The following is a 17041-nucleotide window of genomic DNA, read 5'->3' on the forward strand; positions in this document are numbered from 1 at the left end:
CCCTTGTAAATTTAGTGCTGTTTCACAGGGTGGATGCTTCTATTTTCCGTCCCACCTATGAACTATTTTCCATCCCACCTATCAAGAGGCATGTAAACTGGAGCTCCTGTTTGCTTGTGATGTCTAAGAGCACATCTTCACTTACTAGCAACTTGAGGAGATTGCTGGGCTGGTGGCGAGGTGCTCCAAGTATTTGTGGGTAGCTTTTTCCTGCTGCTTATTGGAAGAGGAGTTGCTCGGAGTTGGCATCTGCGAGAACGAGGTGAGACAATGCAGACTGTAACCGTCCTGTTTGCTTCTGCTTAAAGCAGTGATGCATTTTAAATGCGTCTGCAGAATAAATCCTGACACTTAACAGTTCCCTCTTGCTAGGTGCTTTGTCTTGTGTTTGTGTGGTGCATTTTTTGCGTGTCAGGGTATAGTAAGAGAGTGCTCTGGTTGCAGTAGGTGGAGCCAGAATTATCTTCTCACCACGATTTTGTCCTACAGTCTTTGCGTCTGGTCACTCTGCAGGTAGGATACTATCTTTTCTTACACTCACTACTCAAAGAACTATTAAATGCCTCATCTAAACAGAAAAATGATGAGCTTAAACAGACCAAAACCAATAATAGCAATGTTAATAATACTAATTGGTCTTCTGGCTTGTGGGTATTGTGCAGCTGACTTCAACATCTTTTCAGATGCTGAGTACTGCATAGAAGTGTTTTTAACTGAAGGCACAACTTGTGACTAACGTATCTCCAGACTTGAAGATGCTAGTCTTAAAGCAAGAGAGCAAATATTTGTAACGCAGATTGAAGTCATTAATGTTGACAGTATGGCTTTGCTGATAAACAAGCTGAATTCACAGAGGAAGTCAGACCTCCACACTGTTACTTGATTTCTCAATGTCTTGATATAAACTAACACCAAGCCGTGGTTAGTTTCAGCCGTGTAACTTTCGGTTTTGTTCAAAGCACAGAACATCTGCAGTTGCTGTATCAGGTAGTGCAGAGTGGAGATTTCTGTAATGAGCTTGAGCAAAGTGGAAAATACCAAGCTGGGTTCCAGTTTCTCCACGCAAGCCAACTCATTCTTTTAATGCCAGTACCTAAAAGTAGTTCTCACCGTGTGGGCCATTTGGGGAGAAACTAGATGTCTCCTGCTTGTTAATAAATGCTCCCTGCTTCGAATGTTCACCAAAAAACAGAGAGAAAAGCAGCAAACAATACATGGTGAGGGTGCTGGGGAAGCAAGCAGAGGTGGGGAGGATTGGAGCCGTGCTGTCTGCAGTCCGGTGTGTGCTGTGATGGCTGGCTCGAGCCCACCGCCAGCCCTGGGGTTCCCGCCTGCTGACTTCCCACGTCTGCTCAGCATGGGATTTGTTTGAGCTGAAACACTTTCAGGTTGGACATAGGTGGTACCAAAAATGAACTGTACAGAGGCCGTGTACCAAGCCTGTTGTATTGTAACAGAGGCTGTTTTAATACCGGGCTGCTGTGGCTGCAAAGTGGACAACTGAAGAGGTTTATGAAATGTGTGGCACAACAGAGGTGCTGCAGTATGGCTCCTAATTTTTAAAGGGAAGAAATCCTTTTTTGCACTGTCAGCATTCATAACAGGGACAGGCAAGGACACTCCATACCCATGGGGATTTCAGCTTGTAGGAAGATACCCTTCTTTCTGTTGTTATTTACAAAATAATAATAAAAAAAAGCGTATCTCCAAGGGCTTTGCAAAGTGTTCACTGGCAGCTTAAGCAGACAGCCCATAAAATGTTTAGATTTGAAGGTTTTATCCTCTGTAGAAGGGAAGGGAAGTAAGGTGTTCAGTTGTAAAATGTTTTGTCCGGTGTCCAGAATTGCTTTGGTTAGTTACTTTGAGCTCTGATTTGTATTAACCCAGGTTTCACTGTAGGAATGGCTGCAGGGGCAAGTTTTCCTTAATTTTACTCCTTCCTGTGTGCTACCAGCCCTTGCAGGGATGCATGTCCCTATGTCCTGTGCTTCTGAGCAAAGATAGATGGTCAGTTACCCTTCTCCTGCCTGGCAAGCCCAAGTGAAATTTGCTGTATGGCTGGGCAAACATGCCATGTTTACGCTAGTAAGGGCTAATTCCTAAGTAATCTTGGAGCAGTATTATAAGAACATGAGGAAATCAAAGCCAAGTGTCGTAAAATCCGATCTAATCTAGGATCCTTGCGAAAGAGTCAAATCCTGTACTTGCCGAGTGCTGAAAAAAAAATTAGGTTCAAAGCTTTCTGTAAGTGTACCTCGTTGTTTCTGCATTTCTGCATGCCTCTGTCACACCAGGAATTGCCACTACACCTATTAAAGCTCTATCCTGTGGCTCCTGACAGTTTTCCAGGTCTGAGGGCTGTATTAATAGGACTTGGCATACACCTGACATGGGTCACCGTCGTTGGTTTCCTCAGCCAGATCATAGTTGAATCAGCTTCCTTTTGCGTGTCCAGTTTAACTTCATTTGTTATTCATAGTGTTCTCAGTATGACTCTAGGCTCAGCAATCTGAACTTGAAGGAAGTAGATGAGATAAAATTGGGCTCATATTAAATTATGAGTTCCCCGCACGATAGCAACATCCAACCTAAACACTGTGTTCATCAGAGCACTTATACAGAAAGGGGGATGGAAAAGCTTCCTTGGGAAAACAAGATTATGGATCTCCCCTCTGTAGCGTGCACGTCTTGAGTCCCAAAAAAAAAAAAAAAAAAAAAAAGAAATCCCTGCTGGACAGCACAATCCTGCTAGCTTTGATAGCTTTAAAGATGCACAAAGTTCTCCAGCCACTCCTGATACCACCTGCATAGTGCTCAGTGGTGTCAAGGGCTTTGCTGTGTGTTCAGGGAGGACCTCACACTTCTCAGCAGTGTCAGTCCTGGGTCCTGTCTCTCAGCACACCCGAACAACCACACGAGGCTGCAGAAGCCCTGTGGCCAGCAGCCCTGGCTGCCCTCCCGCTCGCTTCCTGCCTGCTGCCGTGCCTAGCAAGTGCACTGTGCTGCTCTCCTCTCGCTTCGGTGGCTGGAAACTTCCCTGGGGTTACTTCTCTTCTGCGAGAGCAGCACAGCAGCAGAACAGCCATCTCCTATAACCCAAACAAGAGGCCTTGTGTGCTGGTGTGGCTGCTGTTCAAGTCAAGGGAAGGCGCGGATCGATGGAGACCAAAGTCACACAAGTGCCTGACTGAGGTCTCTACACAAGGTCAGTTCCTGCACTGCATAAAGCCCGGCTCCCACGTGGACAGGCACCTCACGGGAGCAGCCACATTTTTGGGTGGTGGAAGGCTTCCCAGGCCATTAAAAAAATGCTTTTTGGAGCATGTAATTTGGGCTGTTTTCCCCATGCACTGGCATTTGGCTGAAGGCCAGCACAGGTACCCTGCTGTGCGCCTGCTGCATCCTGTCCCCCCTCGCCAGCTGAGGGTTGTGCATGGTTATGAGTGGCCACATATATCCGGATGCTCTGGTTACTCTCCTAAAAATAGAAAAAAAAATACAACCAGCAAAGTCACAACAAGATGAGTTATTTCCCCAGCTTTGTGTGGTTGCTGGGATGAGGTGCCCACTGCTGCGGTGCTTTGTGCTGCCCCCAGGCTGGGGCTGCTCCTGGCCTCACCCCTACATTTGGAAGGGGGACGGTGGGAATGGCTGTGCTCTGCCTTGTCCCTGGCTTATCTGTCTGGGCTTTCTTCACAGGGCTGGAGCAGGGACCAGCCCTTGTGCTCAGCAGCTCGCTCAGCCAAGCCAGGAGGGTGAGCAGAGTGCCTTCGGGATTCCCCTTCGCACACCAATACTGGGGCCGGCTGCTGTGCAGGAGGGTCTTTGCCCTTGCTGCAGCATTGCTGAGAGGCAGAGCTCAGTGCTGGGATCCACTCTGGATAATCTAACACCTTCCTAGATGGCTTTTTTTTTGTCAGAAGCTGCTTCAGTGCAGTGGCATTCCTGCTGCGAGCTGGAGCTTATTGTGTGTGAATGTTCTTCACCCCTCATCCACTTAAAACTTTGTAGTTTTGTTAGAAAACTGCTTGCCTTCAGAAGGCTGTGACTAATTGCTGTAGTAGTGAGGATTTTGTAGTGCTGCTGTGCCGGGTGCAGCTGGGGCCAGCAGCCAGAATTGCAAGAAATGGGCGATGGGAGGGAAACCTGGGCGAGTGTGCCTGGGCCTGGCTGTGCTGCACGTGCATCGCTGCCGAACTGCGGCTCTCGCAGGAAGCCTTCTCTAGATTTTTCTACCAATCTGCCAGCCCCGGTCACCAGAAGCCCCCAGCCTGCCGGGAACGTGGCAGTGCTTGCTCACGAGGACACACGGTGCGTGGAGCCCTGCTTGGGCTTGGAGGGGTGATGCTGAGCTGCAGCAAAGGGCTATTAGGAGGGCACTTTTGGACGGCATTGCAGGCAGGAAAAAAAAAAAAAAAAAAAAAAAAAGGAAAAGAAAACAACAAAGTGGGGGAGGGAAGGGAAAAAACTCGCGTCGGGTCCCAGGGTGTTTTTTTGGCAGCCCCTCGGAGCAGGACGGGCAGCAGCGGTGAGGGCGGCGGGGCCGGGGGCCGGGATCCTCCCCGCGGCGCTGCTCCGGAGCCGCCGCTGAAACCCGAAGCGCGGGGCTGCGGCTGAGGGCTGGCCCTGGGAGGCTGCTCCAGCCTCCCGACCCTATAAATTCACGCCCCCCCCATTCCCGGCCGGAGCCGCGCTTCCCAACTTGTCGGGGCGCGGAGTTTTGGGGCTGCGAGTTTGGGGCTGCGTGCGCCCGGATCCTCTGCGGGATCCCTGCTGCCGGGGGGAAGGCGAAGCAGCCCGGAGCTGCGGGGGCGAGCCGAAACGGGCTGGCGCTGCTCCCCGGGCCGTCTGGAGAAGCCGCCGCGTTGATGGGTGAGAGCATCGGCCCCGCTGCTGGGAGGTAGGAGCCCTGCCCGGGGGCTGCCGGCGCCTGGGCGCTGCCCCGGGGCTCGCCGGCACACCGGGAGCGGGCTGGCGGCTCGGGGCTTCAGCAGGGATAAAAGCCCTTTGTGCTTGCTGCAGTGCCCACCGTCATCCTCGTCTCGGGGTTTGGGCTGGCTGTCTTCACGGCTTTTCTTCTTCTCCTGAGCTGCCCGGGCATAACGCGCCCACCGGGACAGGCTGCGCGATAAGCGCTTGGGTTTTAATCACCAAAGAGTTTGGGCAACCTTCGGTGTGTTTGAGAGTTGCTGGGCAGATCGCTTTTTAAGATAAGGCAGTAGCCAGCCTTATTTTCCTCGTCGTTTGGGCTCGCAGGGAATATTTCTCTGTCTGTATTTGTTCCAGTAACATGCAGGCAGTTGTCGCTGGGGGTGGGGGTGCCTTCGTTTTCAGCAGTGGCGAGCAGTACATACATCGTGGTCAGTGTTAGAGCCGTTGTACAATAGGTAAGCGGAAATAAACTGCGGGGTCTTTCTTAGGTAGGCGTCCTTGTCCCGCATAGGGAGAAATAAGAAACCAAATGAATTCCCTGTGTAAGCGCAGCGACTGTAACACTTGGACTTTGGCTAACGTGAATCTGAATTGTGCTTGTGCTAAGCGTGGTTGCTGGGAGAAGAGAGTAACTCAGAGATACCTGTGAGATGCTGGGGTCTTCCTGTGGATTTGGGGGAAAGGTTTCCCCTTGAGTAAGAGGTAAGGGAGAGTGCTGTGGCTATGTAAGAGGCAAAGTGTCCTGTTGTTGCCAAAATCAGTGTAGTACCGTGTTGCACTCACGGGAGGTGCATGGAAGTCTGAGCAGAGGGAAAGGCAGAGTGAGGTTTGATCTCTGGTCCCTGTGAAAACCTTGTGCAAGTTCTGTTAGTGCAAAAGGCATCCTTCAGTATGGGATACGTGGCTTGAGTTAAAAATAAAAGTTGTGTTTCCTCATGCTCGATGCCTAAAGTTTTGTCTGCCTCTTGTTTGGTTTGTGGTCTTGCCTCCCAGCTGCTTTTTTCTTTGCGTGGTCTTTTCTTGGCTTTCATTCCCTGATAAGGAGAGTTAGCTCTGGAGTAGTGTGCCCACACACACAGACAAACTTGGGCTGCTGTGTGACTGAGCTGACTGTGTGTTAGCTGTCAGACATGAAGGAAAGGACGAGCCATCTTCGCAAACTCAAAGACGAGGAACACAGTGATGGAAAACATGGGGTGCAGGAATGCTGCGATCTCTGTCTGGTAGGTGGCTTCTGTGATGCTGAGGACTCCAGGCAAAACAGGTGGCTGATACTGTTGGGCAACAGATTTCCGTGGGGTTTGTTGCTCCCCTGTCAGTTTGGGCAGGCACAGAAATAGGAGGTGGCTGGTGGTGCGAGGAGCTGTGTGCCGAGAGACCTGCTCCTGGTCTGCAGCCTCTTGCACGTGTCCTCGCTCTTCCCTTCTGCTCGACAATTCTGCTGCTTCCTTTTGGGTGGTCGAAGTGTGGATGGTAAGAGCCAGAGAGAAGCTGGATGTTAATTTTGTATTGAATGGACTACAGATAGAAAATGAACCGCAGGAGTCCTCGACTAGCTTTACACTGCAATTTTCTTTCTCCTCGTTAAATTGCCGTGCAGTGGCACAGGGCAGGGGGTGGTTGTGTTGAGCAGGGCCCTTGGCTGATGGTGCAGGAGGATGCTCTCAGGTGCTGTCAGCTCTTGGCAGCCTGTGTTGAGCCAGGAGGCACAGGCTGGTGCCCAGCCAGCGGTCTGTCTGTCTCCTTTCCTGCTCACAATTAGCCGCTTCCCTGGTACTCGTCACCCGCACAGGTTTTCAGCCACCGTCTTATTTCTGCTTCTAAGCCCTTGGCTGAGCAGCAAAATAAGGTATTTCCCCTGAGAGCAGAAACCACCTGCACCAGGAAGGTTCTTCATTTGCAGTCACGCTCAGTGACCGAGCTGCTAACTGTTGATTTCACGTTGTCTGCCTGGCTCAGCTTGTGTCTCCTTGGCTTTCTGGCCCCAAACATTGCCTTCCCCGAGGCAGGGGCCTCCGGGGAGCCCACCAGCACCCTGCTTTCAGCTGTGAGCAACTCGTGCTGTTCCTTGCAGCCCCGCTTTGTTTGGAGGGGCTTGTGTGCTCTGTGGCACCCCAAGACAAACCTGCGTTGAATTCCTCAGCAATGCTTACAGAGTTTTTTGTCATGAAATACCTTCATTTTTCTTACGCTTTGTTCTGTGCATTAATGTATTATGTCAGTTATGAGCAGTACCTCTTTGGAAAAGACAGGTTTCATGCCCGATGCTTCCAAGAATTAATCAAGAATTAATGAAGAATTAACCAAGAATTAACCAAGAATTAATCCCCGTCCTTTTCCTTCGGATGCGTATGGTTTTAGAGCAGCTCCAGGTTGTGTCTGGCTTGGTGTTCTGTGCCTGCCACACCAAACAGCCATTACGTGTTAAAAAAGTTAAAATGCAAGAAAAGTGAAATAGGGCCATGTGTGTTACCAAGGGCTATGGGAAGGCTGTGAAGGGGCCGCTTGGGACAACAGGACAAGACCAGGGGACATCTGAAGGCAGTGGTGGTGTGTTCAAAACAACTGCAAGGAGGTAGGGCTGCGCACAAGTAAGATGTAAATAAGGCCTAATTAAGATGCACAGATGCTTGGTGGAAAATGTTGTGGTTAGTAAAGGGAAAACCCAGGTTTCGGGGGTAGCTTGCTGAAAGTGACATTCTGTGCTTGTGTTATTTCTGCTTGGCCCCGAGGTTTAGCCTCAGCCCATCAGAGATGGCACGCTGGGCTGGAGAGACGGCTTCCGTCCCCTCCTAGGCGCCTGTTTGCGCTGTCACGATCCTGTTTTGTCTGGATGTTACTTAACCAGGGGGAAAAAATAACCTGGTATGCTGCTTGGTGCCTGATGGAAGGAAACTGAAGGACCACGGCAGATCGGTGTTTGTCTTGCTTCAGTCCAAGCTGTGTGGACATTAGGCTGGGTAAGAGCTGGTATTGGTGAGTGTGCTGGGATGAGCACTTGCACTTTGATTTTTGAAGGCTGCAGTGTTGCAGGGATGAGTGTTCAGAAAGTGGATGCCACGAGTGAGTCCCATGTGCTGGGGTGGAGCAGAGCCTGTGAGGCCACTGCTGCGTTGCTGGAGCAAGAAACATGCTGCAGGGGCTGTGGCTGAGATTTGCTTCTCATCCTTCAACTCTTACTCCGTGGGTCAGCTGGATGTGGGTACAGCTTGCGACGGCCAAAGTGGCTCATAATTCCTTCAGTATTTTGAGGGGGGGGAAAAAGTTCAAGGAGATCTCTAAGCCTTAAGAAATGTTGCTTTCTATGGTAATTCCAAGATCTTCTTGCTACCATGACTATATTTAGGACTGGCTACTTGAGTCAATTATTCCTGTAATGAGCACTAATCCTGTTCGCTCTACCTGCTCGGCCTACTCTGGGGGCCGTGCGCGAAGCTTTCACCTCCCAGCGACAGCTGAGATCAAAATTGCAGGTCCCAAGCGTGGGTACTTGCTGCTAAGTGGTCTTGCAAAACACATCGAGAAATCCTGCAGGCTGGAAAGAAGCTCTGTCTCTGGCACTTGCAATATTTGTGCAGCTGCTCCCACTTTTTTTTTTTTTTTTTTAATTTAAGTTTTAAGCAGCAAGCAAAATTAGGGAGAGGTGTTAGAGGACTTGTCTGGAGAAAGAAAACGTGCCGTGCTTTTTTGTTTGGACATAGTGACACACCTCACTTTTTTTTTTAAGGGCTGTGAGCCCTTCCTCAGGTTTGCAAGTTAAAAGCCTGCTTAGGTTTTGTGTTTAAGCAGAGCTAAAGGCAATCTGCTAGCATTAGAGGTTTGTGGACGGCCTTTGTGTTTCTGTACTCCCCGTAGTAAGCTGGGAGCTCAATCAGCTGCATTGCTGGAGCCTGAGGTGTTCTGATCCCAGTAACGTCTGATGTAAATTTTGTGGAGTTGAAAAGTGAATGGTAAAAGTCCTGGTCGAAAAGCTTAATCTGACAAGTTCTGCCCTGTGGCCAAAAAGGAAGTTTCAGAAAGAAATCGCAGCAGCAACACCACCTGCTAGTCACTAACTGCTTGCAAGGCTGGGGATTAACTTTGCTCGTATGTATGGTGAAATACCACTCACCGTCTGCTGTAACACTGTCTTATTTGCAGTGCCATTTGCCATTTTTTTTTTTTTTTTTTAATTAGGAATAAAGTGTGCACATAACTCTGTTACATGGCAGTCTGAAGCCTTGAAGGTTCAATTTTAAATACAGGTGAAGTAAAAGTGCCTCAAAAGTCGATGAAATAACTTTAAATTGTTAAGTTATTAGCATAGAAAAGGATTTTGAGCTTTTATGAAACTTTTCCTTGTTCCTGCAGTATTTGAGGAGCTTTAAGCCCAAACCTTTGAAATAATTTGATGCAAGAAATGTAAGCTTGCTTTGGTTTCAAGCAGCCGTGGATTTAGATGGAGGAAACAGACTTGAGAACTTGAACCCTGAATGTGTTTTTTTTTTTTTTTTTTTATTAATAAAAAAGGCAAATGAGGAGTGATAATCAAAACCATGTCATTCCAAATGAGTTAAATGTCTTCTAGGCTTGCACTCGGAGCAGGAGCCCAATTAGGAGGAGGTGGCTGTAAAATACGAAGGAAACAAGTTAGATATCCAAAAGACTGGCTCGTTGTACCAGAAGCTCTTCTTCCTGAGCCAGTACAGCAGCACTCACATCGGAGACACTTCAATCCATCCTCCAGGACTGTGTAAGAAAGGATAGTTAACACACATCTGTGCAGAGATTTATGACTTTATGCTAGAGACCGAGTGCCTTTGGGTTGCTTTCTCATCCGCGTGAGGGGCAAGGCAGGGGTACCTGTCTGTGTGCCGCCTGTTGAGCACACAGCACGTGGCATGCTTGGTGTCAAGACTCGTTATCACGCCAGGAGATTAAGCTGTGGCTCAGCAGTGCTGTGCAGCCCAGGCTCACTGCCTTGGTGGCTGGGGAGCGCGCCGCCGGAGCTGGGCACCGGGGGATCCTCCCCAGGCATCAGCAAAGCAGCTGTAAATGCCGAGACCGCCTGCAGATGTTTGCAGGTTGTTTGATGCCGTCGCTCCCGGGATGCTGCTTCGGAGGGCTTCGTCGCCCAGCGTGAGCAGGAGGGCTCTGAGACGTGAGTTTGACCGTGCTTTATTTTCTGAGGGAGGGACAGAGGAGCCAGAAGGACGCATTTGTTTCTGTTCCTCTGCAGGTGTCTGTGCAGTGAATAAGCTGTAACTTGTGTCCAGTAAGTAATGCCGAATTGCTGTGCCTAGTGGAGGCACACAGCAAAGGAAATAATTGTTGCTCGGTGCTGTTACATTGAGCCAAGGACAAGGAAATGCTAGCAGAAAGGTCACGCTACTGCCTGGCAGGAGAAAAAGCAGAGTACTGGGCTGCAAGCAGTGCTGCTGGGGGATTTTGTGGATGAGTTTTGTGGCGCTCCAGTCCCTTTTCTGAGGAGTCAGGGAGGCACTGCCAGCAGGGAGTAGCTGCAGTTTCTCTGGCAGACCGATGGCCTGAGGAGTGCAGCTGGACGGCTCCACCATAGCCAGAGCAATTGGGTTGTGCTGACAGATGGGAAAGGTGAGGAAGGAGAAGCTCATTATTTCTCAAATGGTTAGGTGGAATTTATTTTTTATTTTTTTTTAACCTGGGAGTTGATTAAAAGCTTTCACCTGGCAGTTAACTCTGTGTTGGATGTCCTTGCTGCCTTGTGACGTGGAGGCACCTGGGGGTTTCAGCCCTGAAAGCAGAGATGTGCACCTCCAGCCTGGCCAGGGTGGGCAGCAGGGCTCTGCTGCCTGGGGAGTGTGCTTCCCGGGGGTGATGCTGCTCACAGCACGCCTTCACCGCTGCAAATCCCATCATCTGAGCTGAAAGGGTGAGAACACCTTCCCTCCTTGCCTCCCTCCTTCCTGTTCTGCATCAACATTGTTCTCCTTCTGTACTTCTTTCTTGGAGAAGCAGTGCACCTGCACTTGCCTGCCCAGTGCTTTGGAGGTCAGGGAGATAGAGTAGGTTTTTATTTATATCACAAGGTGAGGCTGTTCTTGCCTGCGATCTACCTTTGTGTGGTTGTAAGGAGTAAAGAGATGGCTGTCCTGTGAAGAACCCGAGGGATCCTGGAGTTGCCTGGGAGGATGGAAATCAAATAATAAGCATGTCCCAAATCCCTCTTTATGAGGAAATCATGGACTGGTGGAGCCAGTGCTTGAATGCTGGCTGCGGTGTACCACCAGCACAGCTAAATGGATGGCCACAGGCTTTGGGGTGCCCACCTGGCAAATACTGAGTGCAGAACTGGTGGCAGCAAGGTCCTTTGCCAGTCAGTGTGGAGTTAATGTCCGTGCCCAGAAGGAAGATGAAAACGTGAGCTCAGAAACAAGCTGGGAGCGCTGCTAGACAGCTGGGAAAAGGGGATGCTCTGCTGTGTTTTCAGAAGCAGGCACAGCTTTTGGGCATCTGGGAGAGATGAGTAGCAATGAAAGGGCTCAAGTCTCGTTTCAAAAATGAAGAGAGGAGTTATTGGAAATGAGAAATAAATCTGCACCAAATTGGCCTGTCCAACAAGCTTGCTTTATATTTACAAGCCAGAAGGCTTGAATGGCTCTTCTGGTTTTTCAGCCTGGATGCCTAGACACATCGCTTGGAAACTGATATGAGCAAACAGTTTGTTCTGGGGCTCATGGAGAGCGGAACAAAAAGAAGCTGTTGTGTTTCTTGGCCAGTCCATCATGTGCACAATTTTTTTGAGACGATTAAGGTAGGAAAAAGTAAAGTGCTCTGGAAATCGTGACACGATCCTGCAATTTCTCCCCTCTTTAACCGGCCTATTAAACTTGTACGGAGCTCTTTAGAGAGTGTCTTTGAGTGGCAACCTGTGATATTTTTGGTGGTGCTGAAAGATCTCTTAAGAAAGAGACTGTGGTTTGGTTGAAAGCTTGTAGAAAATGTACTGCTTTTGGCCAGCTCTTCATCAGGAGGGTGCTGCCCAGACGGAAGGTGGCCGTCAGCTGTCCTGGGACGAAAGCACATGGGCTGAAACTGCAGGTGGCTGGAGAGAGCTGAACTTTGTGGAAACGACAGGGGTTTTGCTGACCCTGTGGAGCAGGGAATGGAGGTGCAAAGGTGCACCCGTTTCATGTGGTAGGTCTGCTGGAGCCCGCACAGTCATCTTAAAGCCTCTGAAATTGCAATGGGAAATCAGGAAAAAGTCTCGTCCTTAAGGCTGATGCTTCCACAGGACAGGACTGAGTTTGCTTGGCGAGCAGGTGGTACTCAGCCAAGAAGGCAGGGATGTGCCCGTCTCTGTGTGCAGAAATCAGGGCTGCTTTGTCCTGGGGATCCTGCAAACAGCGCCCTGGGCCCGGCACGGCCGGCTCCTGCTGCTGGCACCTCGGCTTTGTGTGTGCTGGGAGTTCATTACAGCTTCTTCAGGTAACTTGGCGTTGTTCCTGGGGCTACGACATGAAACCTGTGGAGGTGGAATCGTGATGCCTTACTGCCTGGATTTGTGAGGAAATGAGCAAAGATGGCTGCAAAGCATGGAGCAGGGACCTACGGTCTTTTCCACTGGGAATGGGCTGCAGAAGTGCAAAGGGTGCTGCAAGAGCAGTCAGGCCTGTACAGAAGCCCTGCATGAAAATAAATGGTCTCTGTCAGTCAGGAAACAGACCCTGCATCGCCTTCTTGATCACAGGCATCCAGCGCAGCCAAGTGGAGCTCTGGATTTTATCTTTCTTGCAGAATTCAAGAAAGAAAGCGCTGTTGAAGAGCCCGGGGTGGCACTGGATGAAAACGCTGCGTTAATTCGGGCAGTGGGGGCAGCGTGACACAAAGGGAAATGAACTCCAGATGCGCTGGGGTGTTGTGGGGGCTTGTGAGTTGTCTCAAAGGCTGCAGCGAGTTGCTGAACTGAAAGTGCCAGGTTTTCAGTGCTTAAAATGAATCCCTGTCTCAGCTGGCCATCTGTAATTCCCCATTTTTCCTTTAGTACCCTGCGATGTTTTGAAAGCCACGCAAATGGCCCTAAGCATCAGCAAGTTTCCAAATATGCCGTGACTGATTCAGTCGTTACTCTGTAGTAATTAATTCACAGCTCAGGTCGTCAGGAAGCGTCCGAGCATCTGTGTGTTGGGAGGCTGCCTGCTAACAACAGCGGAGCAGAAGGAATGGCATTGCTTGGCAGGAGGGGGACAACTCTGTGAGAGCTTCACCGGCAGGTTTGGGGTGAACTGGTGTGATTCTTCCCCAAACAAAGGCTTCAATTTGTATTGTGTCAGCCCGTCCTGGAACCCTGTGGAAGAGACAGAGAAGAATTGCTGAGAAAAATACAGCGTGTTAGCATGAAACGGGAACCAGGGAAAGGGAACGGAGAGCTGGGAACCACGGAGTGTGCTTTTAGAGCCTTGGAGGGGTTGTTCCAGTTGTTGGTGTCAATCTGCAGGCTGAAAGAGGGAAACTTCTGCACACTGTCATGCAAATAAGGACTAAATTCCACCTCCTTCAGGGAATGGAGAAAGGAAAATGACTTCAGTGGCTCAAAGGCGATAAAAAAAATAAAAAGCTTTTTATATACTGCTGTTTGGTCCATCACACATTTTCACAACTTCATATGCTGGAATTCTTGGTTGTGACCAGTTTGGATTAGGCACTGCCTTTGTGCAAAGTGCTGTAAAAGCAGTTTTGACTTTGGGGTGGTTTTACACACTGAAAAGAATAATTATCAGGGAGGGATACTGAGATGCTTCGTCCTGAACCTTTGTGCTTCCATCCAGCCAGGATGGCATTTACATCTGTGGTTTGGGAAATCGTGCCGACCTCACCCGACTGGGGGACTTACACTTGCTGACCTGCATCAGTGAGCTGGTGTCAGGCATCCTTCCCTCCAGGCCGTCGTTCCCCCGGCTGTGTGCACCCTTGCAATGTTTTCGGAATGCCTCCTGTTCTTTTCTTGGCTGCCGCGGCGTCACTCCAGCCAAATGCTCGTCTTCATTCCTCGGCCCTGAATGCCTTCCAAGTTGTCTCTGTCTCCAGGGGAGAAGCATCAAACTCAAAAAAGCAGCTGATAATACGTTGGTATGATGCATTGTTTTCCGTATTGAATGGGAGAGTATTTGAATGTTACATATTACCAACATTAGGAACCAGTAATGAATAAAGAGACCAATGCTTACTTTATATTACTTTCAGGCTTTTTTTTTTTTTTCAGGTTCTGCTTTGCAGATTGAAGCTTGAAATGCTTCTTAGGAAAACAGTTATTGCAGGGCTGCGTGAAAATGAGGGCCACGAGGTGAATTATGAGGAGCTGGATGCTCCCCGGGCTGCAGACGCAAGGTCTGTGCCCTGGGCTCCTCAGCAACCTCGGAGGGCTCACACCACTCAGAGAGCTGCTGGGGCCCTTCCTGCCCCGTGTGAGGGAAACTATGCAGAGCTGCCATCAGGGTGCTAAAGCAGCTGTGTTCGGCAACGACCTCTTGAAAGCTGTTCCTCTTAAGGCTCTTTCTGTATTTTTCCCTCCATCAGGTGCTATGCCGTTTATCATGGGCTTTTTGCTTTCACCAGCAGAATCTTGCCCATTCTTGTGGGTATTTTCTATTTCCGAACTCTAATTCAAATAACCTGAGATTAGATTTTAGTACATGCACCAGTTGTATTCCAGAGAGAAGAACTGGAAGTCAGAAATATTTTGCTTTCATAATACGTGCATGTGTCTAGACCTCCTTCTGTCTGCCCGCTGCAGTGACATCTTCTTGGTTGTCTTCTGTCTTCCTTCTGCTGTGTGTGGTTTGTAATTCAGTAATAGAGATAAACTGTGGCTCAGTGTGAAGCATGACACGGACACGACCAGATTGCTGCCCACATGACCCCGGATGAAGGGCAGTGCTGGGGGTGCAGGGAGGAGGCACGGTGCAAAACTGTTGGCCTCCCTTCAGTGCTGCTGGTTTCCCATTTCTAGGAGTTGTGCAATGCTCCCACTGGATGTTAGCTGGGTCAGGGCTGGTCAACCACTTCCCCAAAGAACTTGGCAGCAGAAAACAACCATTTGTGTAATGTTAACTGTTACTGGCAGCTTGTCACCTCTTGTGATTTATAGATTTTTTTAATTGAAGTGCAGCAAAGCTTGATTTTCAGCACGTATTGTAAGCTAGCATCTAATATAAGTAATAACACTGTGTGTTGAATTTTCAGGTGTTAGGATGTTTCTGAAATCATCAGTTTTAATGAAAAGCGGGACCTGAAATCAGATTTGAGATGATAAGATAGCTAGAAAGCTGTGGGGTTTGGAACAAGCTTCAGTAGGGTTTGGTAAGAATGTGATCATAATTGTGCTTTAACAACCTTAAAATGATGCTATTCATCTTCTCAGGAACTGTTCTGCATAGTTGAGCTTGTAGATGAATCTGGCAGTAAATCACATGCAAGGATTTATTACCAGGTAGCAACTTCAAGTGATCGCTGTGATAAATGTCTGCTGCTTTGTTTATATTGTTGTTCATTTAAAATCCCGCGTAAATCTTGCCTCTGTAATACTGTGGAGGAGCTGCTTTTTTTTTTTTTACTTTTTTCTACCAGTATTCACTTATCTTCTCGGCAGAAAGAGCTGGTTGTGAGGCTGTCCTCAGTCTTGGAGCCCTCTCCTGTAATGCTTGTGTGGTGGTGCCCTAGTGGCAGACTCGGTATCAGTGGTAGGTTGGGTGTCAGGCTCGTTTGTCCCCTGACAACAGTCGATCTTGTCAGAGAGGTTCTCATCCTCACTCTGTGATGGCTTCAGGATGGAAGAGGCAGTAATCAGGCCCTAAAATGACTGCTCCTGTTTTGCTTCACAGTTTCTTCTCTGTACTTGTGCTGTGGTTGCATCTTGCAGAATTCGCGGTCCAGAGCAAATACCCTAGGGAAGGTGAAGTGCTTCTCCTCAATGCCTTTTTTTAGACTGCTACAAAACAGTCCCTAACTATTTCAGGGTTGGAAAACCAATTAAAACGGAGAGGGTCTGGCTGTACTTGCTTGTGTATTCTCTTCTCCTCCTCCTGTGTGTCATTCCTTGGTGACAGGTCCATTGGGACCCCTTGTTTGGTCTTGTCCCGTTTGCCCCAAAGGAATTGCCAGGTGGTGTCAGCCTTAGGGATAACTTCGGTGCTGTCTGTAGTGACCTGATGCTACTGACGAAGATGAAATAAAAGCAGAAGTTTTCTTGGTGGTTTAGCTCTACCTACTCTGGTTTTATCTTTATAGCCAACTGTGTTCTACAGCCAGCCATTAGTTAATAACTGTACAAAATGCTTTGTGCAGGATTTAGGATGCCCAAGCCCTGAGAAGAATCTCATCTGCACCGCATTGATGAAAGATGAGCAAGATCCATCAGAACCTTGATAGCACAGGGGTGTGTGTGGGAAATTCAAGAGCAAAGGGGTGGCATGTCTCGAGTTTTTCAAGATCTCTCCAGGAATGGATCCCAGTATTTCCCTGTCTTGCCAACAGAGAAAGCAGTTAGCGCTGCTGAGAGCTAGGTTAGCTACCAATCCCCATCTGTATTTTGTCATCTGAGCTATGAGTCTGGTAGAGGGGCAAACCTCAGAAAATGAAATGATCGACCTCGAGGGATTCATACAAAATTCCTTATGAAAATGAATTTCTTGATTATGTCTGAAAGAAAAAAAAAAAGTCAGAGGCTTGGAGCTGTGTTTCCTGCACAAACAAAAGTATTGTACCGCACCAGTTAAGCAATGATGGTATTTGCTGAATGCACCCAGATCTGCACAACAGGAGGCTGTTACTTCATAGATACAGGATTTTGAGGGACAGTTTCTGATATATCTGACATTATCATCCCCGATCAGATCTTTTTGTTACTCCTTTTATCCCTTGAAAAGAATGCAGGGCTGAGTAGTGCACTTGTAACTTGCAGCTTGTGCCTGCTTTACCCAGGCCAACCAATGCTGTACAGTTCCTGTGTATGTTTAAAAACAGCTTATCCCAGGAAGACAGAAGAAAAGCAATAACCTGTTGCCCATATGTGATAATTTCACCTGTAGAAAAGCTTATGCTGCTGCGGAGCGTTCTCTGGAAGCCCTTTGTATGAGAAGTCGTTCGAGAGCAG

The 17041-nt window shown here is 48.8% G+C and overlaps 1 protein-coding gene across 6 annotated transcripts in view; it reads left to right on the forward strand.

Annotated features, from left to right (window-relative positions):
• ARHGAP24 (Rho GTPase activating protein 24) overlaps positions 1-17041 on the forward strand; it is a 214846-nt gene that overhangs the window by 45369 nt on the left and 152436 nt on the right. For 2 of the 6 annotated variants that reach the window (XM_072037528.1, XM_038177988.2), the window contains exon 1: positions 4586-4900. The exons of 1 other annotated variant lie outside the window; for it this stretch is intronic. Coding sequence is in view for 1 of the 5 variants with exons in the window: in XM_072037527.1 (XP_071893628.1) it covers positions 4869-4872 (4 nt within the window). In the remaining 4 variants the exon portion in view is untranslated. Of the gene's footprint in view, positions 1-4290; positions 4312-4585; positions 4901-7660; positions 7893-17041 lie in introns of those variants that run through there. 3 more of the 6 variants (XM_072037526.1, XM_072037527.1, XM_072037525.1) reach the window with 3 other exon arrangements.

Source organism: Anas platyrhynchos, chromosome 4, assembly GCF_047663525.1.
Source record: "Anas platyrhynchos isolate ZD024472 breed Pekin duck chromosome 4, IASCAAS_PekinDuck_T2T, whole genome shotgun sequence".
Taxonomy (NCBI): Eukaryota; Metazoa; Chordata; class Aves; order Anseriformes; family Anatidae; genus Anas; species Anas platyrhynchos.